At 36.0% G+C, this 26,271-nt stretch overlaps 1 protein-coding gene across 2 annotated transcripts in view; it reads left to right on the forward strand.

Annotated features, from left to right (window-relative positions):
- Positions 1-1,724: 1,724 nt before the first annotated feature.
- The window catches only part of HEPACAM2 (HEPACAM family member 2), a 36,726-nt gene continuing 12,179 nt past the window's right edge, over positions 1,725-26,271 (forward strand). The window contains exons 1-4 of one of the 2 annotated variants that reach the window (XM_011998263.1): positions 1,725-1,874; positions 8,826-9,176; positions 12,578-12,862; positions 19,390-19,686. In XM_011998263.1, the coding sequence (XP_011853653.1) occupies positions 1,796-1,874; positions 8,826-9,176; positions 12,578-12,862; positions 19,390-19,686 (1,012 nt within the window). In that variant the 5' untranslated portion in view covers positions 1,725-1,795. Of the gene's footprint in view, positions 1,875-8,681; positions 9,177-12,577; positions 12,863-19,389; positions 19,687-26,271 lie in introns of those variants that run through there. The other variant, XM_011998264.1, reaches the window with a different exon arrangement.

The following is a 26,271-nucleotide window of genomic DNA, read 5'->3' on the forward strand; positions in this document are numbered from 1 at the left end:
ATAAAAAACTCCTTTATAATGAGTATGTTTAACACTAAGGAAAAAACACAGTACCTTGTCTTTATTTCTGTTTTTGCCAAGGACCCAACAAACTTTGTTATAATCCAGCACTAGATTTAAAAACACTGGAAAGAGCTAATTTAATAAAGGCAATTGGAGATTAATATCAATCTAAAAGATGTTGGGGGAGCCTATGTGATATCTGTAGAACTTCCCTATTACTTTCCAGATTGTATTTTGTGCAATCCAATATTCAAATTTATTTGTATATCTTACGCATCAACTGAGAATCATAAGACAGGGACCAAGGAGCACTTAGAGTTTTGTTTTCTGGAGGAGCAACTTAACAAAAATACTAGTTAAGCATTATGCTACGTGCCCAAGATCCATGAATGAATAAGATTATTCTCTGTATTCTAGAGCTCAGAGGGAAAATAAACATCCAATAAAATAAATTAAGATTAAGGAGATAAGTGCTGCAATAGATGTATGTACCAGATTTAGAGATAGCACAGAGCAAGTTGTGGCACTGTTGTTATTTTGCAGGGAGGTGGTGGAAGTGTGAGGAGCTCTTGCCATTTTTCTGAAGCATGGAGGGATCTGAAAGTGACTGATCTCTGAAGAGGACTTAGTTTTCCCAATAGTCACTTATTTTCTTGGCTTATAGAAGTCCTTCTAGAAGAGTTCAGAGCCTTAATGCAAAGAGGGTTTCCAAACTTGCATTCCAAAATTACTATCATTCCTTTTTCACTTTAATTATGCTTGAGATATATTCTTCCTTCCCCTCTTGTCATTGAACTTCTTCAGTGGGCCTTTACTGTTAAAACTGATGTATGCAAGGAATTTTACTTGATTTGATGATTTGATGCAGATTTGGATATATAATTAACATTTTATATAGCAAAGCTAGAACCAGAGCCTTCTTACAAATAGGGGTTAACTAATAACTTCGTAAATTAAGCAGACATGCTCAGACTATCTGCTGCCATGACAATGAAGAGACCAGGTTGAGAAACTGTAACGTGGACATTACAGTAGAGGTAAGATCTTTTCTAGATCATTGGTTCACTTCCTCTATGCATCTGCTGTGAGAATGTTGCCTCAGACACTATCTCTTGACGTGGGCTTTTCATTATAATTATGCATGGTCCATGCCTCAGCCCCACTCGGAAACACACCTGTGATTTGCTTTTAAAACTAAGATGAATTCAAAGATTCAATGAAATCAGTCACTGTAATAGGAAACACTGCATAGAAAAAATATGTTTTGAATATATGGTGGAGCTCTCTTTTGATTCGTCGGTAGAATTTTTACATGTTGGTGACTTCACAAAGATTTATGACTGTTTAGCAGATACATGAGCTACTTCTATTTTCTTATTTTTTTTAATTTTTAAATAATAATGGCATAGTTTTGCATGATAGAAAACCAGCTTTTGTTTTTAAGGAAATCTCACAATATTCTTTCATTATGAAAACATGCCATTTTTCAGTAAAGTCACTTAAAAGGATGTTTTCCTTCATGTGATTTTTAATAACTAAGTATAATTTATGAAATATATAGACAATTACTGGTAGTTGCTAAGAAACTCTTCTGAAAGCCATAAGCCTGTATTATTGCAAAGCACATAACAGGTGTTCCCACTCCCTGTGTCCTTTGTATACACATTCATTCTGTATTCAAATCACAGAAGCAAGAGGCAAGATAGGGTCTGTTACCTCATTGCTAATTTCCCTAGCAAATAAACCAGCAGCTGCTGGTCCAAGTTACCACCGAGAACAGGTCACTGCATGCATGGGACAGGATGCTTTCATGGAGCCCTTCGGTGACACACTTGGGATCTTTCAGTGCAAACTATACCTCCTTCTTTTCGGTAAGGCCCTGCGTGAATTGTTTTAGCTGTTTCTTAGGTTGTTTTTTTTTTTTTTTTTTTTTTGGAGACAGAGGCTTACTCTGCTGACAGCTGCAGTGCAGTGGCATTAATTGAAGAGCAGGTCAGAACCTTTTAACAATAATACACTGTTTTCAGCAAAGAAGCAGGAGCATTTAAGATAAAAGAGTTTCAATAAATAGATTGTTATTGTTTTCTTGGAACAACAACTATTGTCATAGCACCCATTAAGAGAATTAAGATATTTTTAAAATGTAATGATTTTTTTCTTTTTAGAGTATACGTATCGGTTCAATAGTCTGATGTATTTGTTTCAGCAAATATTCTAATAGGCCATGAAATTGTGACCACTTAGAGTGAAACTCCAAATAATTTATGAAAATTGTTTTCTTTTTAATTAAAGATATTGTTGCAAACTGTTTACTGCTTCATTTTATCTGTTTCATCTTATGAAATATGGAAGAAGATCAGATTCCAAACTAACAAGAAAATTTCCTACACAAAAGGGAGAACGTGTTTGAAAAGACTGTTACTCCAAAATGCCTTTAGCTTTTCTCTTTGCCCAATGGCTAGTCCTATTAAAAATTTTTTTCTGTACCTTAATATTTTCCCTCATTCTCCTCTTTATCCTTAAAGTTTAAAGGAGTCTCTTTCCAACATTCTGAATGCTTGTCTGTCAACATTGTTTTCACCAGATGTTCTCTTTTCCATTCTTCCTATTTATCAGTTTTAAAAGTCAAATCAATTTCTTGTTTTGTTTATATTCAACAGATAGGAGTTCAAAAAAGGCTACATTTTAAAAAATTTAAGAACAGCTTAGCAAACTAAGCAATTTAACTTTTAGGCTTCTTCAGTTATTTAGAGCCTTACTTTCACTCCTATATTTTGTTAAAGTTTGCATTGTAAATGTTATTATTCAAATTCATACCTAATGTTGTACCTATCTCACACATTTGAAATATACAGTTTGTAAATTTTTTTAAGCCTTTGAGTTTCCCAGAGTTGTGATTGTTCCAGTTATTACAGTATTTATGTTATCAAATTTAAGCCTATAATAGAATTTTGTTTGCTAAAATTTTTGAAAAAGTAAATAATTACTATAACTGTCTCTATCTTTGTGCATTTTTCTTGCCTTTGAAGGTATCCTGGGTCATCGTCCCACTTATTTTTATTTTTAAAACAGTAGGACTGCTATCATTTTATAAGTGTTGTTTTTGAAGCTGGCGTTGAGAAGAACTTCGAGACAATTTAGTTAAGGAATTCAACTAAAATAAAACAAATGTACATTAGGAAAATAGCATGTTCATAAATAGCTAAAGCAGTTTTTATACCTTAGGACCTTCTCTCTCCTGCAAATTTGCTTTTCTCCATAGGTAGTGTGTTGTAAAGACCACAGGTGATTTGGCAATCTTTTTGCTCTTAGGAATATTGAATTTTTGTTTGTTTCTTCTTTTTAAAAAATTTTTTAAAATTTGAAGCCTAAAATATACAGTTTGTGCAGTTTATTCAAAATACATCATAATTTCTATTTTCTCTAAAGATGCAAGATTTTATTTTCAGTCAACAATACTTGTGTTATGCTTGTTAATACCACGCATGATAACAGGGAAGTAAATGCCAGCTATTTTGAGCTACAGCAGAGTTCACTTTGTGAAATCTGATGTTTATATTCAATACAATGAAACCGGTCTAGGGAGTCCTTTGTTGCTGGAATATAGATAAATTCTACAGTAGGACTTCAAGTGTACCTTAACACTGGACACTTTTTTATAGTGCTATTGTTATACAATGTAAGAGGGTCCGTAAAAGGAGGGATTATTGCTGCAATTTTGTATGTCAGATTATGGTTAGTATTATAAATGTTTCTCCAGATTTGTGTAATGCCTTATATGCAAAAAGTCAAGATTTTTTAAACAGAACTATAATTTATAAGAGTTTTTGTTTCTTATACCCTGAAAGTAATAGTGAATGTAATAATAAAATTGACTCTAAATTTCTATTTAAGTCCAAATATTTGGAATATTAAAAATAAATTTAAATTTCATCAATTTTTATGTTGTTTATTATTTTTGTTTTTGTATTTTTTCAAATAAAATAGAGATGGGGTCTGGCCATGTTGCCCAAGCTGGTCTTAAACTCCTGGGCTCAAGCAATCTGCCACCTCAGTCTCCCAAAGTGCTCGGATTACAGACATGAGCCACCACAATCGGCCTTTTTATATTATTTATTTTCTTGAAGTTTATCTGTTCATGCAGAGGTTGATTTTCTAAAATCAATAGTTTTAGTCCTTTGGGTTTTCTCATACAACTAGAAAAGAGCACTTGAAAATTTCTCAAAATGAAGCTAAGTTTTCTAACATTAGTAAACTACTGTGTTTGACAGCATGAATTCATCACATCTGTAGCGGGTAACACAACGATGGCAAGAGAGTATGTGTTCCTAGAATGTGGAGGAAGCATTCAATTATCTATTTATTCCCAAATTTCACTACAAGCAAAGATTGTATCATATTGATAGGTTCATGTCTTTCCTGCAAAATGAAGAGATTTTACGTAACTGAGATAAGATACTGTATAAAGAAAATTTCATTCCCTGCTGACATTCTTATAACTTGCTACCTATAATTTATCTGATAAAAAATTGTATAGGCAATCTCTAAGCAAATAGTTACTGTAACAGCTGTGCTATTTCTCACTATCATACAAACATTTGAAAAAGCATACATATTTGAAAAAAACTTTTCATTTAATAAGAAAGCACTGAACCTATTCAGAGATACTGATGGCAATATATTATTTAAGGTATTGTTACATGATGCAGTCTAAATTAGCCCCCAAAACTAATTTTCCCCCCTAAATAATGATCATAAATGCTATATAAAGTGTCTTCTACTAATGTAGTTTTATTTTTCTCAGAGCTTCAATATTTGTATTGTATTTAATATTTCATTAAATAAAATTTTCCTCCCATAATTTTAGTCATGGACTCTCTAACCTGTCTTTTCATACGTAAGTTTCAACATTCTGGGTCAAGATCCAAAAGTCATCAACATTTCTATTCTAGCGATATTGTCACCCCATAGTCATATAGTGCCTCCCAACCATTTCCAGAGTATTAAATACATCTCAGTCAATCTTTTCAAATATAACTACAAAGGAAGTTGATTACAAAAAAAGCAGAGAAGGACTTTGGCAATGGCTTTCCCAAATGACAAGCACAAATTGGTCAGAGTCCATTCAGACCTTCTCAGCCTAGTGGTGGTTTCTAGGCTGTGTTGTGAAATGTCCTAAGTGAACCAGTATATCCATGACAAAACTGCTCCCTATTAGCAGTGGTACAGCTTTTTCCAGTGCATTCCCAAGGCAATTATATGGACTTCCATCATCCCCCTTGATTTCTTTGTAAAAAAACACAGAATTGCTGTTTTATTAAAGGATTTCCAAGTATTGACGACTTAGTAAATGGACCAAAAACTGAGACTCAATTCTTCAAAATTTGTTAGGCCCTCTCTCAATTTGGATCCTGTCAAAACCCTCTGGGCCCTTCACCTTCAAATATAGGTAGCTGCTACCCTTGGAAAAGCACCTCAGGATGTCAAGAACATGAAATTAAGAGAGTTGAGAAAGGCCTTACACCTTATCCAGTATTACCTCCTATGCATATATGAGAAAACTGAGTCTGAGAATTAAAATGACTTATTTAAGGTCACATAACTGACCAATCACCATTTTACCCGAAGTATGTGTCCTTTACTAGGACTTCATATTTCAGTAGATCTTTAACGTTATTAAAAAACAAACACAGTAATCTTCAAGTTAAGAAAATAGGTGCTTGAAAATCGTTATTTTAGGGCTATTTGCAAGTGGCGGACATAGAACATGGGAGTCCAAGATCAGTAGTGAGCCATGAAACCCTTGTAAATATTTTCATATTTACCCAAGTGTAAAAAAAATAAAAAATAAAAAAAGGAGGGAACAACACAATCAGTGAAAGTTCCAATTTACATATCTTAAGTTAGTAATAACAGGTACTAAACCTATTTTTTTAAACTGTTGCTTACCAGGAACTTGTCAGGAACCGCCTATCTTCAACTTCAATGAAAGGCATATAAATGCATTTTGTTTTGTGCAGAAAACAGACAGACAAAGAGGAATCTTTTCCTGTGCTGATCTCCCATCCAAATGCCAAATGTCTTACTAAATCTATGACTTTAATAGTTTCACCACCACTGTCAGCCTCTACTTCACATATCATAGACATCAGTAATTTTGAGACATAGATTTACTCTCCCATCCTTCTTTCTCTCTCCTACTGTTTTGTTGTGAAAACCACTGCTTCCTTTCTGCAATCCACTTTATCTCCTCTTTAGAATTCCCAGCACCCAGTTTTCTCTTCTTCTAATCACTTAAATTAGGAAAAATTCCAGATTTAATAGTCTTACACTTGGCAGAAAAGAATACAGAAGGGAATTCTCATCTTTGTAACTCCTTTGTTATGGACTAATCACCAAAGTGTGCAAGTAGGTCCATTATCAGAAGAAAAAAAATCTTAGAAGTTAATCACAAAAACACACAGAGGCAAAGGAGACAATAAGACATGTCTTTATGTTTCTCTTACAGTTATCTGCTTTTCAGTCCATACGGTAAGTTTCAGTTGAGAGTCTAGGAGTCTCTTCTCCCTCTAACCAACTATCTTCCTCTTTGGTGTTTTCTCCTCTTGGATTCTTTGCTCTAACTTCGTGCCAACCCCAGAGTTTCACTCTCTACTAATAGCTAGCGAAAGGCCCAAACTGTGGGAATCTTTGCTCCTACCTCCACTCTGGGAAGGAATGAGATAAATTTACTGTTGGTAGAACTGGATTCCTCATAGGAGCAGGCCTACGTCTTTGAGTTTTTCCAAGAAAAAAAATCACAAAAGGCAAACAGACCTTTTTAATATTTTATTTAATATTTTTAATATTTATTTTAATACCTTTCCCTTTTTAATATTGATGACCTTTCATGACATGACTTGGATGAAGCTTAAACACTCCCTTTCTAGTAGAATGAAATGAAAAAAATGTAGAAAAAAATGAAAAAGGGGAAGCGATCAAAGAGGATAAACATTTTGCATTTGAGAAATTTAAAATTGTAAAGTACTTATATTTATATCTAATTTCCATGTCTTCTCACCCGCTTAAGGATTTTATTCCACTTTCACCCTTCTCTATTCTGACTCATCAACATTTCCCTTTCCAGTGGAACATTCCCAGTAGCAGAAAACTCTCTTGATTTCATTTTTGATCTTTCTCCAGCCTCTGCCCCATCTCTCTGCTCCTCTTCACAGCAAAACTCCCCAAAAAGTGTTGTCTATACTCATTGTCTATAGTTTCTTTTCTGTTGTCTATTTTTTCTCTCATTATTCAAAATATTCCACATTTAAATTTCTCTCACTCTCTACTATGTCAAATGTTCCTATGTTGTGGGTATCATATTGCCCCTTTTAAATGAGGATTTTGAAGCAAAGAGCTTCCAGCAACATGGTAACCCGAGCTAAGGAAGACTCTCTTCCCCCCGCAAATACATAGAAATGCTAAATAACATAAAATAATATATCATGGCTTAAGGTAAGATGGGGAAATCTCCAGTTGCCAGAAACTGGGAAGAAACCTGAAGATACAGCGGTGAATGCATAGGCCCCAAAATCCCCAGCACTGCCCAGAGCTCTCCACTGGGCAGAGCTCCATGCCCCAGGGCCCTCCAGGTCCCTCATTCTCTCTTAAATTCTCATTAACCAGGATTTCACAACTTTGCCTCTTGGATGTCTAATGGGCATCTCAAAATGAACATGCCCAAAACTGAATCCTCGTCTTCCCCACAAAAATCTATTCTCCCCATAGTCTTCCCCATGATTAATTTATTTACTGCAATTCCTTTCTTCCAGTTGGTCTAAGTCAAGAAGCTTGGCATCCTCTTTGTTTCTGACACCCTCAAAGTGTCAGCAAATCCTTTTGTCACAATCAGTCTTTTCCCAAGATGTCTTTTATTAACACCCTAGTCTCCAGCACAGTTGTCTCTGGCCTATTACATTGCAGTCATCTCCTAAGTGTTCTCCCTGTTCCTGCTCTAGCTCTATTCCAGTGTATTCTCACAGCAGCTAGACTAGGTCTAATAAAACATAAGAAAAATCATAGCCCTTTTCTGTTCATGAAACTCCTATTGCATCCCCATCTTAGAGTAAAATTGCCAGAGTTTTTCCCATGATCCTAAGGTCCTGCCAGTCTGTCACAGCCACCTCACTGACCTCATATCTTATCATGCTCCTCCTCCTCCACTGTGCTCCATCTGTACCTGCCTCTTGCTGTTTCTCAAATACACCAACCAGATGCCTGTTCTGGGTGGAAATAACTGGTCATGACTGACAATGGTTTAATACCACTCTCCTTGGGATATTTGCGTTTGGCAAGCATTTGGCTAAAGGGAAGAACTTCCAATAATGGAATATTCAGTCATTTCAGACGGCTTTAAGGAGGAAATGTTAGGAGGAAATAGCCCCTAGTATTTCTCAAATCACATGGTTAGATTATGATATGCTATGGCAGACATTAATATAGTCATAATTCCAAATGTTTTAATGGTTTCATTGGACTTTAGAAGTAGTAAACTTTCTTAGTTCTCCTTTTCCCATTATTCTGTAGCAATCATAGAAAATAACTTCTGCTTTTCCTTTTTATCTTGTGCAATCAGCACAGTCTTTGGGTGGAGTTTTTAAAGTGCGGAAAGTTTCAGAGACAAATATTTACCTCTATATGTAACCCGTACTAGAATAGTCAGTACCTAGAAGCCACTCTTCTTTGAAAAGGATTATCACCTGATCAGGTTCTCTCTGCAGTTGCCCCTTTAGAGTGTGAAATGTGGCTCAAGTTCTTCACAACTTTCCTTTCCTTTGCAACAGGTGCTTGCTCGGGGCTGAAGGTGACAGTGCCATCACACACTGTCCATGGCATCAGAGGTCAGGCCCTCTACCTACCCGTCCACTATGGCTTCCACACTCCAGCATCAGACATCCAGATCATATGGCTATTTGAGAGACCCCACACGATGCCCAAATACTTACTGGGCTCTGTGAATAAGTCTGTGGTTCCTGACTTGGAATACCAACACAAGTTCACCATGATGCCACCCAATGCCTCTCTGCTTATCAACCCACTGCAGTTCTCTGATGAAGGCAATTACATCGTGAAGGTCAACATTCAGGGAAATGGAACTCTATCCTCCAGTCAGAAGATACAAGTCACGGTTGATGGTGAGTCCCCTGTGAGTGTATGTGGGTAGCAGTCTAGTATGGTAGTTAGCAAAGGCTCAGGAGACTAAAATACCTTGGCTTTAGATCCTGGCTTCACAACTTTGCACAAATCAATTAATCCTCAAAGCCTCAATGTCTCATGGCACTAATGACATTATCTACCTCACAAGGCTTTCTGAAGATTAAATAAGACATGCATGTAAGAGATATACCTAGTGCCTAGCAATAGGTAATCAAGCACTACATATAACTTATTGTTTGTTTGCCTGGGAACTATCAAGTATAATGTTGCTAATTTGATGAGATGGAGAAAAATCTTATTTTCTCAACAATAGACTATACCCTGGGAAGAGCCCTATTTTTGTCATGAAGATTTTTGTTTCAGTACACTGTTTGGAAGAGGATGAGACTTGTGCAGGAATGATACTTAGGGACAATGGACATACCTGAAAATGTCCTCTGAGGGGCAGTGGGGTCAGCTAACTTTCAGACACTTGTTTTCCTTATTGAAGTAAGTGACATACGCAAAATATACCGTGCCCAAAGCCCAACTTCTGATTTTTTCTCTCTACACCTGTTTATTTATAACAGTATTCCCCATTTTAATAAATACAAATTCCATTCTATCAATTACTCCAGCCAAAACCTTGCAGTCACTGTTGACCTCTTTTTCTCACATCCCACATCCAGTCCACAGGAAAGCCTATTGGCTTTACCTTGAAAATATAGACAAAATCCAACCACTTACCACCCCCCAGTACTGCCCCACTCAATACCACAATCAGCCATGGCCTGAACTATCCTAATAGCTTTGCCACCTACTCTCCCTGCTTCTATTCCTGCCTCCTTCAGCTTAAAATCCTCCCATTGCTTCTATCTCACTCAGAGTATAAGTCAAAGTATTAACAATTTGCAATTCCCCACATACCCAGTGCCTATCTGACCCCATTTTCCTATCTGTATCCCCCTCACTCACTTGGTTCTGGTCATGCTGGCCTCCATGCTCTTTCCGGAACAGGCCAAAACACACTCATTCCTCAGGGCCTTTGTACTTGCTGTTTGCTCTACCTAGACAGCTTTTCTCCAAGATACTAGCATGCTCCCCTCATTCCCTTTAGGTCTCAGCTCAAATGTCACTTTGTCTGTGAATTCTTTACTGACCATGCTATATAAAACATAATCTCACTTCCCCAAACACACACACACACACACACACTCCGAGAAAAGAGAGAGAGAGACAGAGAGAAAGAGAGAGAGAGAGAGAGTCACTCTCTTTCTCCAATTCTGCTTCTCTCTCTTTCATAGCATTTATTACTACCTGGGCATATTATAGATTTTTATTTGTTTATTGTTTCTCTTCCCCACCTAGAATATGAGGTCCCTGGGAGCAGGGACTTTGTATTATTTGCTGCTTTGTCCTCAGTGCGTAAAACCTTTGCTGATCGCTAGTAGATTCAGCAACTATCTGTGGAGTAAATGAGTGGCCACAGAGGAGACCGGGGAGACTTCAGGGGAGTAAAGACGCAGAAGGTAAAAGCAAATGCCTATAGAGCAATTGTGGGGAAAAAGACAAGAGAGATCTAAAGGGAATTTCCATGAAGATTTCCTATATGGTGTCCTGTCTCCCTCCTAATACAATATCCTTTCTTGTTAATTAGTAGTAAAGTTAAATCTGCTTAGGAAAATGCAACCAAAAACTTAGTAAAGCCTCAATAGGGTTTTAGGGCCTGTGCCAAAATTCTTCTCAGAAGAAAAACTTCTTCATCTGAGTTATACTGTTTTAAGCAAAGGTATGATCACAATACCAGTGACTATTCTAATGATTGGTTCTTCTCATACAAGACTGTTGATATGTTACCTATTTATCTCATACCACTTACAGTTCCACACACAGGTGCATTTGAAATAAAAGATTTTTCTGCATATTAAATGTACACAATTTGTTTTTCTTTTTAAATCATAATATCATGAACATAAAGCTTTTCCCAATCTTTTGTTCTTGCCAGGGAAGATGAAGGATTAAATTAAATAGATGAGCCAGTTGATTACACCCTCCTTGAAAAGTGCTAGAGGCTTCAGAACTACTCAGTTCCCCTATAAGTTACCTTTTGACCTCCTTTCCCTTTCACTTTCTTCTATCTTCTCTGGGATGGAGAATTGGTCAGTTTGTTCTCTAATGCACATTTTCTAGTGTACAAAAATATAAGCACAAGTCAAAATAAATCTACCTGAGGAAGATGCATCGACCCTAATTAAAAGCTTGACAGGAAATTGAAGTCTAAACATTGGACACAATCATCTCTCACTTATGTATCATCCTACTCTCTCTGTGTCCTGTAGTCATACATAGAAGGGGATTACTAAATACACCCCGCTCCAAAATGCAGAAGAGAAACATTACCAGATGTGAAGCCCTCTTCATTTTGCCACTGACTGCTGTGTAACTCTGGGCAAGCCACTGTTTTTATCAATTAAGTCAAGAACTTCAATGATTAAAGAAAATTGCCAAAAATGGTTGCAGATTCTTATATAATTCTACCATGATTATATAATCAACTTTACAGTTAAAATTCAGAGAGAAAATATTTACTCATTTTTGGAAATTTACTTTGACAAGTATTAAGAGCCTACTGTGTGGCAGATGATGAACTAAGACTATTTTCCTATGACTTGACTTTCCAACAGGAATTTCTATTGGATTTGTATTTTTTTCTCTAATTTGATAAAAGCCCAAGAATATATTTTATCCTATTTTCAGACTGAGTCAGTGTTGAAATGCAGGCTCTAATTTGTTAAAGTGACTAACATAATGTTACAACACAAATGCAAAGCAATTAAAGTTTATAATTGCTTCATGACATACATAGAAAGAATAATTGTACATATGTGATTCGCTAAAACTATCCCTCAGTTTCCCAAAAGTATAGTATATATTAGCTGTATATTTTGCAGATGATAGAAATTTGAGTTCACCACATCTATCCCAACCAGCTGCTATTGGGACATTAGGACAAGTCAATAGAGGGGAATAGCCATATAAATTTTGCCTGGGAAAGTGTACCTTTATGGTGTTGGTGAAAGCACAATGAACAGGAATAAGAAAGCTGGCATTCCATTCTCAGCCACCTATAAAGTAAAGGGCTTCATTAGATCATCCTTGAAAAGTAAGTTCTGGAATTTGATTATCTCTGACTATAAAGGATATTCTCGTATTTTGACATTTTGCATTTTCCCTGGCTTTTTATCCTCTTCTCTTCTTTAGTTATTACCTGAGCTGTCTACATTTACAGTGTAAAATGCTGGGATAATTTCTCCAGGACTTCATATTGGAAAGACCTCATAAGGTTTTATTATAATTCAATGAGAAGAAAAAATCATTGCTATCTCTCTTAATATTGCAGATCCTGTCACAAAGCCAGTGGTGCAGATTCATCCTCCCTCTGGGTCCGTGGAGTATGTGGGGAACATGACCCTGACATGCCAGGTGGAAGGGGGCACTCGGCTAGTTTACCAATGGCTAAAAAATGGGAGACCTGCCCACACCAGCTCTACCTACTCCTTTTCTCCCCCAAACAATACCCTTCATATTGCTCCAGTGACCAAGGAAGACATTGGGAATTACAGCTGCCTGGTGAGGAACCCTGTCAGTGAAATGGAAAGTGATATCATTATGCCCATCATATATTGTAAGTTTATTTTTTTTTAACTCATGAGTTTTTTGTTGTTGTTTTCTGAGAATATCTCCCAGGATAGTCACAGAGAATATAAGTACCAGATGTCATTTGGCTTTTACCTTTATTGTAGTTCAGTAGTTCTAATCATACCTCCTAGGCACTGTCTTGTATGAAACATGTCTACTAGCACAACCCTATTTCTTAAAGATCAAGTTGAAATACTGGCCAGGGGCCATTCAGGTTGTATTTCGTGATTCAGTCCATTGTGTGACCTCATTCCCAGTGGAATGCAAGAATCTCAATTTCAAGTACCCAGAACAATGCAGAGGCTGCAATGAAGAAACTGAAAAATACCTTCAGAAGAACTTTTTTCCTCTCCAAATATTACCATTCCTGAATTTAACATACTTTATTTTTCTCTAGTAAAATATTTTCTTTACATCAATCATTTCTTCTAGCTCTTTATCTGTATGTCTTTCCATCCCTACCTGCCTATCTTTAAACTCTAGCCATAGATTTAAATGAAAAAGTCCTGTGGAAAATTGCTTAAGCAATTTCAGGCACATGCAAATATCATTTTTGAAATATACTTTTGTTTTGCTATACAGTTCATATTAATCTGGAAAAATGAAAATAAGATCTTTCTTTCAACATGTGCAAGTCTATGCACCAATCTCATTATTATCACAGAATATGCTGTGATACATAGTGTGGAAAATATAAAAACGGGAAGGAAAACCATAATCAAACCTGCAAATGTTAAACATTATGCTTTAGGCTCCTAAGACTTCTTTCCTTCACGATGTTAGTTAAAAGAATGAGAATACCCTAATTTGAGTACGTTCACACTTCACAGAATCTGTCATTTGCTGACAGATTGAACTCTCTTCTTTACATTATTTTAAACATTATGTATGAAAAATCTCACAGAGAAACATCTATCACATGCAAAGAGTAATGACAGATAATAGAACATTTAGAAAATTTACAAATGTGGGTTCCATTTACACATTGTAAAGATGAATTATCTACATGCCTTAAGAAAGATTTTGACTCTTGTTAATTGCTAATTGTGAACATTGCATTACTAATTTTTGTCTTCACTATTTTTACATTCAAATGCAGAATCCTTCACTTGGTCAACATCTTATCTTATTGATACTCATTTATTCACTTATTTATTCATTTATGGACTCATTCCTTTATATGATTTTAAAAATCAAACATCAGGTTCTTATTTGTGCTAAACAGTTACTACCTACTATACAATATGTACAAACACAACCCAGACTCATTAATTTAATAATTTTTCTTGCTGTCACTATTTTGGCCCTGTTTTTGTTTTGGTTGGTTGGTTTTGTTGCTTTTGAGTAACAAAAATTAAATAAAATGTATACTGTAATCTGAAGATTGGTTGTATATCCTATCTGTTGATGTGGCATCCAGATGTTTACAATCTTTATCATTCCCTGCAAGCTGGGAATATGTGCCTTGGTTGGTGTTATTCACACTTCCCTTTCTTCATCTGGTTACCTTCTTCTTCCTTCACGACATTATCCTTTCCAGAAAGGTTTGCCTGCCTCCACTTGTCTCACCACCTCAGTGTCACTAATAGGTTCATTGTGCTCCTTCAGCATCCTAGGCACTCTCATTCCTGGTCCTCTCTGCATTCTATTTTCCCTGACTCTCATGAACACCACAAACCCAAACCAGAGTTCTGCATTCTTCATCTTTGTATCCATAGGGCAATAGCTGACAGAGATTAAGAAATCAATAAAGTTTCTTGAACTGGACTAAAATGGAACAGATTATCTTTCTTCATATCCCTTTTAGATTCCAGTGTTACTTGACGATGCTGTAAAAAGGCTAAATTCCCATTATAAGATGACAGCTTCTTCATAATAGTGCTTTGGCACTTTTTTCCCTGACCTTTAGCAAAATCAACTATTCTGTTTTCTAAAGGCACTGTTTCCATGAAGGGTTTTTTCATGAAAGTAGGAACTAATTTTTATTTTGGCAGAAAAAGTATAACAAAATCTATTAAGACTGACTATATACTTATGATGTTGTGATGTTATAATCTGGTATTGGCCTTGGTGGACTACAATGTCAAACCAATAACTCAGACAAGTATCTACTTGCAGTTCATGATATGCCTTCAAGCTCCAGTTGTAAATAATAACCCAGTAACCACTGCATTTTGTGTGCAACATATGGCAATGCTGCAGTGGAGAGCTCTAAGTGATAAAAATTAAAGGGAAAATAAAAGGTCATTCACAGTAAATACTTACCATCTGTTCCCAAACAGGGCGGCAAACAGCATCATGATGTAAATTTAGGTACTGTTCCCACACAGTCATAAATTGTTAAAGAGAACAGATGATATGTGATTTTACAAGTCATTTAGTAAACAGCCATCCCCAAGGCAAAGGGTTCATTTCTATTGGGAGCTCTCTGCCAAAGGCAAGAAAGTAAACCATAATCCAAAGTCAAAATGGAATTATCCTTCTGCTTTCATCTTCAGTATCAGAGGTCACTCTAGTTGAATCACTCCAAATATCTCCAATTGGATGGCCCATTCACTTGAATAAGGTACTAGGCTGCCCCTCCAAGTAGAGGGATAGTCAGCCTGGAGTTCTAATGATAAAGGAAATAACATCATAGTAGAGTCAGAAGAAAGTAGATTGTAAGCAACATGTAGAGTATGAGATGTAGTTAGATTTGTGTGCATGTGTGATAAAGAGAGAGAGAAAAAGATGCATTAAAGAAGGACTTGAAAATCATCCATGAAATGTGGATATTCGTTCTCTGAGCAATAAAATTACAAATGACTTTCTTTTCATCTTTGTGCTTCTCTGAATTTTAGGATTTTCTGCACAAAAAAAAAAAAAACCTTGCATTTCTTAAGTAAATAGATAAACTATGTTACCTTTTAAGAAACATATCAGAAGCAAGGAACTGAAATGCTTCAAAGTGTTAGGTTCAAGAGTTGGAAGAGGTGTTGAGGTGGGGGCAAGGAAGTTTGAGGGATTTAAGGCTGCTTCTGAAGAGTCAGATATAGCACATAAATAAAACAGACAGAAGAGAAAAAATTACGCCAATCATGAAACTCAATAAATGAGGAAGTAACAAAATCAAAATAAACATGATTAAGGAAGATAAGCTAAGATAACAAGATTACTTTCTTTAAAGGTATTTTTATTTTAAACCAGAATGATCTTATTAAATTAGATAATTGACCTTATTTACCAGCCTTAGCTCTAAATGAGTATGGGCTTCCTCTACAAATTAAACCCACCCTCTGAAATTGAAATTGAAGAATTACTGCTTGTGAGAATACTCCATTATGTGGCAGGGTCCTAAGGCAACTCCAAATGAGGAGTTCCCCAAAAAGTTTTGAGTAATATCAGCATGCTTGAAAAGGAGTAACACTCATTTTTGTGTGTATTAAATTACTAGACAATTTGTTTTCATAGCCCCATTCTCTATACCCCAAAAACCAGGGGGAAGATGAAGACCTAAATTGAATGGCTGTGTTTTTGTGACCACATTTTTCTTCTTTTATCAAGTCTGCGTCGCTCTACTCTTAGACCCTCAGACTTTAGTTTTTGTACATAGACTCAGGTCTCTTGCTCTTCCAAACTATAGTAAATTCCTCCTGCTGGTTTCCTTCGATGTGAACCATAACGGTGCTCATTGCTTGGTGATCTTTCCTTTCCTAATGTTCTATCAATGCTGACAACATGAAGGATTCCTTCTGAACCACAAGGCCTGAGATAATAGCCATACACAGCATGTGATCAACATCTCAGATGTCCTCACTATGCCTAGAATCATACCATGTGCAAAGTAATCTCAATATTGATTTTGGTTGAGTGAGCAAAAACAAATTTTTGTTCCCATTACCCTACTTACTGTTTAGTGGAATTCAGAATAAAAGAGTTCCATTTTACAGCACACTGTTCTAAAGCTTTTATCACAGTGGTTTCACCTGAGACTGTGTCACAGCCTGAAATGAGGGAACAGGCTTCTTATACAGTGACAGGAAAGGGGCAGAAATCTCTCCTTATTTTAATCCTGTACCTTCAGTTCCTGATTACTTTAAATTGAAAGTACTAACTTCTGTTTGCTTTCTGAAAGCAGGCTTACCTCATGCAGGTATATTAATAAAAACCTGTAGGTTCCTTCACATTTCTCCATATGCCTTTTACTCTAGAAAGAAAACATAGATTAGTCTATGCTTTCTAGCTAAAGATAATCTATTGTTTTGTATATTCGTTTTCTGTTATAGCTTAGAAAATTTGTCTCCTCAGTGGCAGATTGTTCAGAACCACTCTGGGAATTTGCGAACTTGGGATTGGTTTGCCAATATCCGAAATGGTTTTACTAGGTTAGTGCAAAAGTAATTGCAGTTTTGGCCATACTTTTAATGGCATGGCAAGAATCCTGGTGTTTCAAAGGGGTTAGAAAGAATCTTGGCAATCAGTCCTCTAACCTATCTTTTCATATTAAAAGGTGAGGAAAATGAGACCCAAAAAATTCAAATGACTTCTGAAGAATGCCTAGCTAATGATTGAAAAAAATCAGTTACCCTAATGTTTAGTTACTACATTCTATTATTCTGCATGTGGAGAGATAAATAGTTCATACTTTAAGAAACATCAGGGCCTTTAAGATGAGGTCATCACTGAGCAAACCATCCATAGCCATATCCAGTTTGTAAATTCCGTGAGAATATGAATGTCTTACACTTCCATCTCCCATATTCTAAATATATTATCTCATACTTAGCAGCTCTCAAATAAATATTTGATTCATTACTTGATTGGATGATTACAGAATTAATATTAATATATAATTAGTAATTGATTGTAGAACTAGTACTATAGTTAGACAACAATAAACTATTATGATATAGAAAGTTATACCACTTTATTTCTTTCTAGAGAAGTAATATGAATGATTAAGTGCATATATTTTAGAGTCCCAGCTCTGCTATTTAATAGCTATATGACCATGGGCAAATAAATTGTTTAAATATTACTTTCCTCATCTTAAAATTAGAATAATGACATCTACCTCCTGGTGGTTGCTTTAAATATTAAATATTATTATCTGCATAAGCACTTAAAGTGTCTTTTCATGGCAGAGATCCAATAAATGTTGGTAATGAGCAGCTGAAAGGTGTACATAAGCATACCTAAAACTCAAAGATTTTTGGACTATAAGCCAGGATTTAGAATGAATGAGAAAACCTATCTAGGTGAAGATTATTTTTAAAATTTTCCTTATTCTCTGAAGAAAGCAATGGGAAATGTGTCTTCACCTACTGGCAACCTAACACCATAGAAATGGTAAAATGCTACAGGAGTACTGCAATGTGGAAAAAACACCAGGGGATTAAGTAGTTTATTGATAATCAATGCATATTAGTTAACGATAAGGAAGATGTAATTTTTTTTTCAAATGGAATCCTAAGCTTAGCTGGGGCGTGGGTGGGAGGATTTAAAAAATTCTTTAGCTGTTAAAATGTTGTAAAAATACCAAACAACCCTATGTCTATTTGCACAGTGTTCCATGTGAAACAATGTCTTCTATAAATATTTATATGGCCTACCCTAGCACTGAGAAGAAAAATAGATAGTACCGAAAATATGGTTGTTAAAGAGAAAATAGTGGCCATAATCTGTTGTAAAAATATTTTCAAGTACAATGACTATTTCAGAAATATTAATGTGTAGAAGCTAAAAAGTTAATCTAATAGACATAGAGAGTAGAATAGTAGTTACTAGAGATCGGGAAGGGTGGAGTGGTAGAGGGTAGCCAAAAGTTGGTTAATAGACACAAAAATAGTTAATGGACAGCTAGATACGAGGAATAAGTTCTTGTGTTCTATAGCACTATAGGGTGACTATAATTAATGGCAATTTATGGTGTATTTTCAAACAGCAACAACAGTAGACTTTGAATGTTCCTGACAAAAGGAAATAATAAATGTTTGAGGTGATGGAGGTACTAATTAGACTGATTTAATCATTACACATTGTATATGTGTATCAAAACATGCGATCAAAACATCACACTGTACCTCATAAATATGTACAATTATCATGTCTCAATTAAAAATAATAATAAAACAAAATAAATCAGCATATAAAAATAAGCTAGTCATAGAACAGAAAGATTGAGTTTGTCTACAAGATTGCAGATTTATCAATACATTACTCAAAACCTTAGCATCACAATTATGATGACAGTATTTGTAAAATTAAATATGAAATTTCAGGCTTTTACTATTTCAGATTAGTTCAAATCACTATTTCAAATCAAATCTCAAATAATTTTCACTTTCATGGATATCAAAATAAAATATATTTAGGTCCTCATCATTTATTGGGAGTCTAAGCAAGGACCTGCTCATCCAATTCTAAGATGAAGACTTTCAAAAACAGTAAAATGCTACTAAACTCTCCCAAACTCAAGACCTATGTTGTGATTACTTATGCTACTTATCTATTTCTTTTTTTGTATTGATGCAGATGGACCTTATGGACTTCAAGTGAATTCTGATAAAGGGCTAAAAGTAGGGGAAGTGTTTACTGTTGACCTTGGAGAGGCCATCCTATTTGACTGTTCTGCTGATTCTTATCCCCCCAACACCTACTCCTGGATTAGGAGGACTGACAATACAACATATATCATTAAGCATGGGCCTCGCTTAGAAGTTGCATCTGAGAACATAGCGCAGAAGACAACTGACTATGTGTGCTGTGCTTACAACAACATAACCGGCAGGCAAGATGAAACTCATTTCACAGTTATCATCACTTCTGTAGGTATGTGTGACATACAAGGAAGGGATCCTAATAAAACACGAATACATGCTGGCCTTGCCCTTCCCCTATCTTATACCTATGTGGAAAAGAAAATCATTGTGGGATTATTCATATACTCTAAAAATCTCTCTTTCCAAAGTTAACAAAGCTGTGGTTTCTAGGACTCAAAGAAAGAAAACTCAAAATGAAATAGGGGAGAAATTCAATTCAATTGTGAAGGGCTATGAAGAAAAAGTGAATTCCATAAATTACTTCTAAATGTGCACTCTTGCTTTCCTAGTTTTATGAACAAAAATATAAGAGAAACAGCCTGCTCATTTAGAGAGTTTGTATCTACCATTGCATTAGGTCAGATGAATAAATCTCCATGAGTTGGGAATCTGGTTTTCCCACTTCTATTTGATTCCCCTTCTCACTGTCTTTCATGGGCTCCCCTTCCTCTTTCACCATTTAAACACCTGAAAGCTATGGAAGTTCACAAGGGGAGTCTCAACACCTTGGAAATTACAAAATTCTGTAAGTCTGTGAAATTTGGCTTTCTCTAGAAATCCTCTGATTATCAGAAATATCATCAACCTGCAAAGGTTAAGAATTACTGCCCAAAATATTGATGCCCACCAAATTCTCATCCTTCTACACCTTCTTTTCTCTCTCTCTACATAATGGTTTTATTCTCCTGTATGATTTTCTGTATGATTTCATTCATTTCCAAGGCTTCATGTAACACTGGTACATCCCAAATCTATATCTTTAAAGCTTTAAAACCGTACACCCAGCTTCCTCTGGATGTCTCTGCTTGGAAGTGCCAGAAGCACCATACAGGTCCAACATATCAAAACTGAACCATCTTCTTTTCCCCTAAATTGCTATTCTGCCTGTATTGCCTATTTAAGTGAATGGCCCTACTAACTACCAACCTAAGACAGAAAGCTAAATGTCATCTCAGACTCATTCCTCTTGCCTATTGCCTGGTCCCACATTCAGTCACCAAGTTGTGTCCATTTCCTTCCTTCCTATTTCTCAGATACATTTTCTTCTCTCCTTCTTCCTTCTTTTGTCTTTCTTTACTTATTTCTTTGTATTCTCTTCTCCTTCTCCCTCTCTCCTGCCTTTTCCCTCCCTACTCCTCCTCTTCCTTTTCCTTTTTCTTCTTCCTCTTCTATGACTACTTCTACTACTACTAAGTCCCTCTCAGACTCTCCTTTGCACACACGTCAAATGCCACTTGGGCAAAATCTGGGTGCAAGTTTGGACAGGACATGGTGGTTAAGGTACCTATGACTGGTGGAAGAACAAGTTTATAAAAGCTACTACTCATTGATATCTTTTCTATTGATGCCTTCTCTTTCTTCACCTTTATAGCACTAGTACCTAGAAAAAGACCCATAACACAGAGAAACTCAATATATTTTGTTGAATAAGTGATGCAACAATATAATTTTTTGTAATCCATAGGCTCAATTTTTCATTATGTTGCCCTTGGGCCCTCTGCATCAAGATCACCTAGGGAGGTTGCTAAAAATGTAGCTTCATTAAGACACCTCAGACCTATTGGATCAGGATCTTTTAGGTAGCACCTGAGAATCTGAATATTCAGGACTCACAAGTGTGACAACCACTTGTTTAGTACATTTTATCTCCGGAGGGTTTTGAATTTATTAAAAAGTGCCTGAAGAGCCATGAAGAATTATAAGACTATTGCAAACCTACAGGTCGATGAAGAAATGTGTAGTGGATAGGTTCCTCCTAGGGACTCCTTAAGGTACCAGGAGGAAAAATCACCTAGGTATATTGGAATGTATATACTGTCATGGTGGGGTTTTTTGAATCTGAATACAATGCACTGTTTGTTATGATAGCCGCTAACCTTATTTGGCTTTTGAGCACTTAACACATTGCTATGCAACTGAGAAACTGAATTTTTAATTTTATTTCATTTTTATTAATTTTAATTTGCATGTAAATAACTACGTGTTTAGTGTTTACCATGTCAGACAATGCAGCTCTAGAATTTTTACCGGAGTTGCTTCATTTGGGCAGTAGATAATAATATATATTTCTTGTAGAGCCAAAAAGCATATGTGTTTTAGGGTGTTATAAGCACCATGCACCCATGCATTCATTTGTTAGCACCCATTATGGGCCAAATATCAGAGTAGGCACTAAGAATACCATATGAGAAAGGTAATTCCTTCTAACAAGAATTCCTGCTCACAATCTAATATGAGCGGCAAACACATAAACAGCTGAGGTACATCCTTTGCTTTCTGTTTTACTAAATTTTTTATAGGCTTAACCAGCTTTTCACCCCAGTAGCAAACCAAGACATAATTGTACAGCAAGCCATAATTAAGCACGTAAAATAGTAGCAATCCAGGTGTCATCTTCAGCTTGTTTCTCATGCTCACTGCAAGTGAAAACATGGCTGTAATGTATAAAAGTGTACTACAGTAAGGCTTTCCCACGGCCTAAACTTTCTACATTAATATTTAGCCAAGGTATTCTCATAATATCAGAAGCCCCCAATATTTGATTAAGATCTTATTACCAAGGTCTAAAGACAGCTATAGTCTTAACGTCAGATAATTACCTTTTGCAAAATCTAAAAAACCTGTTTGACCTGTACAAAGACCAAGCATTTGTTATTACAGTAAATAAGAAGAGCAGGTGCTTATTTTTCAGAGGGATTCAGAGCTGTCAATATTAGTGACCTCTTTGTGGCTTTTAGAGTTATTTTCTAACCCCCAAATGTCCACAGAGCTTTAACTCAAACAGCAACAAAATGGCAAAGAAAATGAATAGTATTGATGTGTTTTGTTAAATATTTGTTTTTTCTAAATTTCAAAGTCAGTGAACCTCTGCAGTATACAATAAGCATACACCAACCTACAGTTATAAATGACCATCACTTGCAACTATCAATTGAGCCTACTGACCATCTACTCTAATGAATAAACTCTTGAGATCTGTGAAGAATTTGAAATCATTTAAAAGGTCAAAGTACCTGCTTTTGAGATGTTTCCAGAACCGAACTGGTGTTTGGTATAGCCAGTGAAGTTGTAAGAAATAGATTAACCTCTTACTTCTTAATAAGGCAAAACATTTGGCTGACCAAAAAGTTTTAGCAATAGAATGTGGAAGCCAAAGGAAAAAGGAGTCAGAGATGACTCCAAGGTCACAGATGTGGAAAGAAAATAACAAAGTCAGGAAATAATCAAGTTTTATTAGGGATTTTCAGTGGGGAGAGGAAGGCTGGAGAGAACAATTAGTTCTGTGTTTTTCTGCCTTTCTAAGACTGCAGCAAACGGTGACTTTTACCTCTTTGGACTATGATTCACATCTAATTTGAGATATTAATTGACCTTTTCATATCTTCATGGAAATATCCTAAAGAAAACAGAGACAATAGGCAAGTTCACACTGCTAGTGATAAAATAATATCCTAATTCAAAGCCCTAGTTTTTTATTTTTGTTTTTGTTTTTGTTTTTGAGATGGAGTTTCACTCTGGTTGCTCAGGTCAAAGTGCAGTGGCATGATCTCGGCTCACTGCAGCCTCTGCCTCCTGGGTTCAAGCGATCCTCTTGCCTCAGTCCCCCAAGTAGCTGGTATTAAAGGCACGTGCCACCATGCCTGGCTAATTTTTGTATTTTTAGAAAAGACGGGGTTTCACCATGTTGGCCAGGCTGGTCTCAAACTCCTGACCTCAGGTGATCCACCCATCTTGGCCTCCCAAAGTGCAGGGATTACAGGCATGAGCCACTGTACCTGGCCCAAAGCCCTTGTTTTTAACCACTATAAAAACTGTCTCCTTTGATATAACTGAGAATGTTGATGAAACCATATGGTCTTTCTAAAAGATAGGTATAGGGTCACACATAAAGTATAGTGTGTACTTTCTCATCACCTATCTAATTTAATGCTATGTATGTAGAGATATTCTGGTTTGTCTACAATGTGTATAATTTCATATTAATGCAAAGTTAGGAAATACATGTAACTGAAAATAATGTCTATGATATGTTTCAAGAAAAGAATAATTATTAAAATAATAAATTAACTTTGTGTTTTGAAAAACAATATTTTATTACCTTAATTAAGGACTTCCTTGAATGCAGATGTCCCTACTTTAAAGTTTTAACTGAGCTTACATTGCTATTGTGACATGCAATGTATAGACAGACAGATAGATAGATAGATAGATAGATAGATAGATAGATAGATAGATAGATAGATGATAGATAGACAGACAGATAGATAGATAGATAGATAGATAGATAGATAGATAGATAGATAGATAGATGATAGATGATAGATAGAGAATGTTTATGGAAATGCAACCATCTGATCAGAATTCAAATGTTCACATTTAATGAAGGCATTCAGTTGTATAAATAGAATTCCCTAAGGCCATGTGGGTGTAGTTTGAGATTTAGCCATAATGGAAATGTTTTCAATTTGTACGTGATCCTGAGAAAGCTACCATTTTTTACATTTATTTATATTCCCCATCTTTTCTTAAAGAAGAGAACAGGAAAAAGACTCAAGGCAGGAAAATGAATTTACTGATTTTTTCTATCTGGAAATTTCTCAAGTCAAGGCCTCTAGGAAATGTATTTTACTTTGGGCCTTTGGAAATGACAATTAAGATGGAACTACAAATCTGACATTCAGACCCTGAGACCTAAGGTGATGTCTCCATGAGCATCTAGCATTGAACAACTTTATCTGTCAGGTGGGCTTATGATGGAGTGTGGAAATGGCACACTCCTCAACGTGGCACCTTCATCTCCGGAGGGACATGAGTCAGCTACCATAATCAGTGAACAGATTGGATGAGAGAGATCTCAAGACTTCATTTTGATCTAGAAATAGATACACAGACTGGTAGCATATGGCTGTCCTGCATTGAGTGCAGTCTCAAACAGCAGGGTTGCAATACCATGGATACCACACCTCTTGCCCATATTTGCACTTAACATGTTATTCCATTTTATTTGTTTGCCTAAGGAGGAGGCAAATAGCATTTGCACTATGGTTTTGGCACATGAGTCCATCATGTTTAAATAATGGGGAGAATGGCATGCTGTGTGCTAAAGAATAGTATAAACTCTCTGAAAGGAAAAAGAAGGAAGCTCCTGCAAGTGTCTAGAACTGCAGAAGCGATCCCTATACATTCTCTATGGCAATAGGGTCAGAATTTCCTGCTGTCTTATTTTCAAGTTCAGGTTCTGGAAGTTCATCTTTGCAAAAACACTTGCCTATGGCTGAGACCACAACAACTGTGCCCTTTGATTTGATCCTTGACATATTTGGCGCTTTTTGTGTGCGTGAAAGGGAACAAATTTCAAATGCTGGACCTAGTAAATCTTGTGTGTTCCCAGATAGAGGAGCAGTGTTGAGAGCAGAGAGCCAGGATGCTCTAGAGAAGAGGCCTAACAGGAAAGAACATTTCTTCTGACAAAAGGATTGTCCCTATTCCTCATTCTCCATGGGGAAGACTCTTGGCCTTTGCCCCAGCCGTGGTTTTGGGCTGACAGGCACTGGTCATTACAGGAAAGCTCTCTGATGTAAGGCAAACACAGGCCAAGGCAAGAGGCAAGAGGGCAATAAGGAAGGAGCCTAAAGAAATAAGGAAGTAATGGAGGAGGGAAAGAGTGGGATCCTCTGTAGGACAGAATGTGTGCAAATTAAGTCATTTTACTAAATACATATTAAAAGGGACAAAAAGTTAAAAATGAAGGAGAAGGGAGCATATGTATCTTATCTAGTCTAAGACATGCGATCATTGTATATTAAGCCTTCTGCCCGACTGCAGAATCACAGAAGTGTCTGGCAGAGAGCGGATGCCAGCCAGAGTGAAGCTTCACTATTAAAATGAGAACTGCTTGGAAATAGCAATTATTAGGATATGTTCTAAGAGAGAAAAACAGCCGAGACTACTCAAGTGTTTTTGTGCAGTTTTGCTCATGGTAAAGCACATTGCAAAAACTTGAATAGAATAAATTAGCATTGAATTCTGTTTTGAGGAGTCTTCAGGGCTTATAGAATTTTGGTGATGGCAGTCTGGCTATTAAGAAGTGAAAGATTTCAAGCACATGAAGTCTGATGTCAGAAAAAGTTAGAGGAAAAACTGATATATAAGAGCCTACCTACTAACTGGAAAAACCAATCTTTGACCACAGATTAACAGAAAAAGTTGAACTTGAAGTCAGAAAAAAACCTGTCTACTCTCAATTCTAGGACTTACTGACTATGGCAAATATTTTAGCTTCTCTGAGACTCTTTCTTTATCTGTAACTGTAAATGGTGTTATGAATTTTCTTTTGTAAATGGAAAACAAATGTACATTTGATTATATATATAAAATATTTACTATATATTTAATTGTGCATTATCTGAAAATTCCCTTAGCTAGTTTTGACTTTATTGTCAGATCTAAAATGATGAAATAGAGAATTCACTTGCTAAAAGTGGTGCCCAAATCATATGATATATGTTAAATCTTGCCACTCTATTATTTGGTATTTTTTATCAATTCTTTCTTTATTATTATTTCTTATCAATTTTTCTGGGTTTTTTTTTTT

The sequence above is a fragment of the Mandrillus leucophaeus genome, unplaced genomic scaffold (genome assembly GCF_000951045.1).
Source record: "Mandrillus leucophaeus isolate KB7577 unplaced genomic scaffold, Mleu.le_1.0 Scaffold565, whole genome shotgun sequence".
NCBI lineage: Eukaryota > Metazoa > Chordata > Mammalia > Primates > Cercopithecidae > Mandrillus > Mandrillus leucophaeus.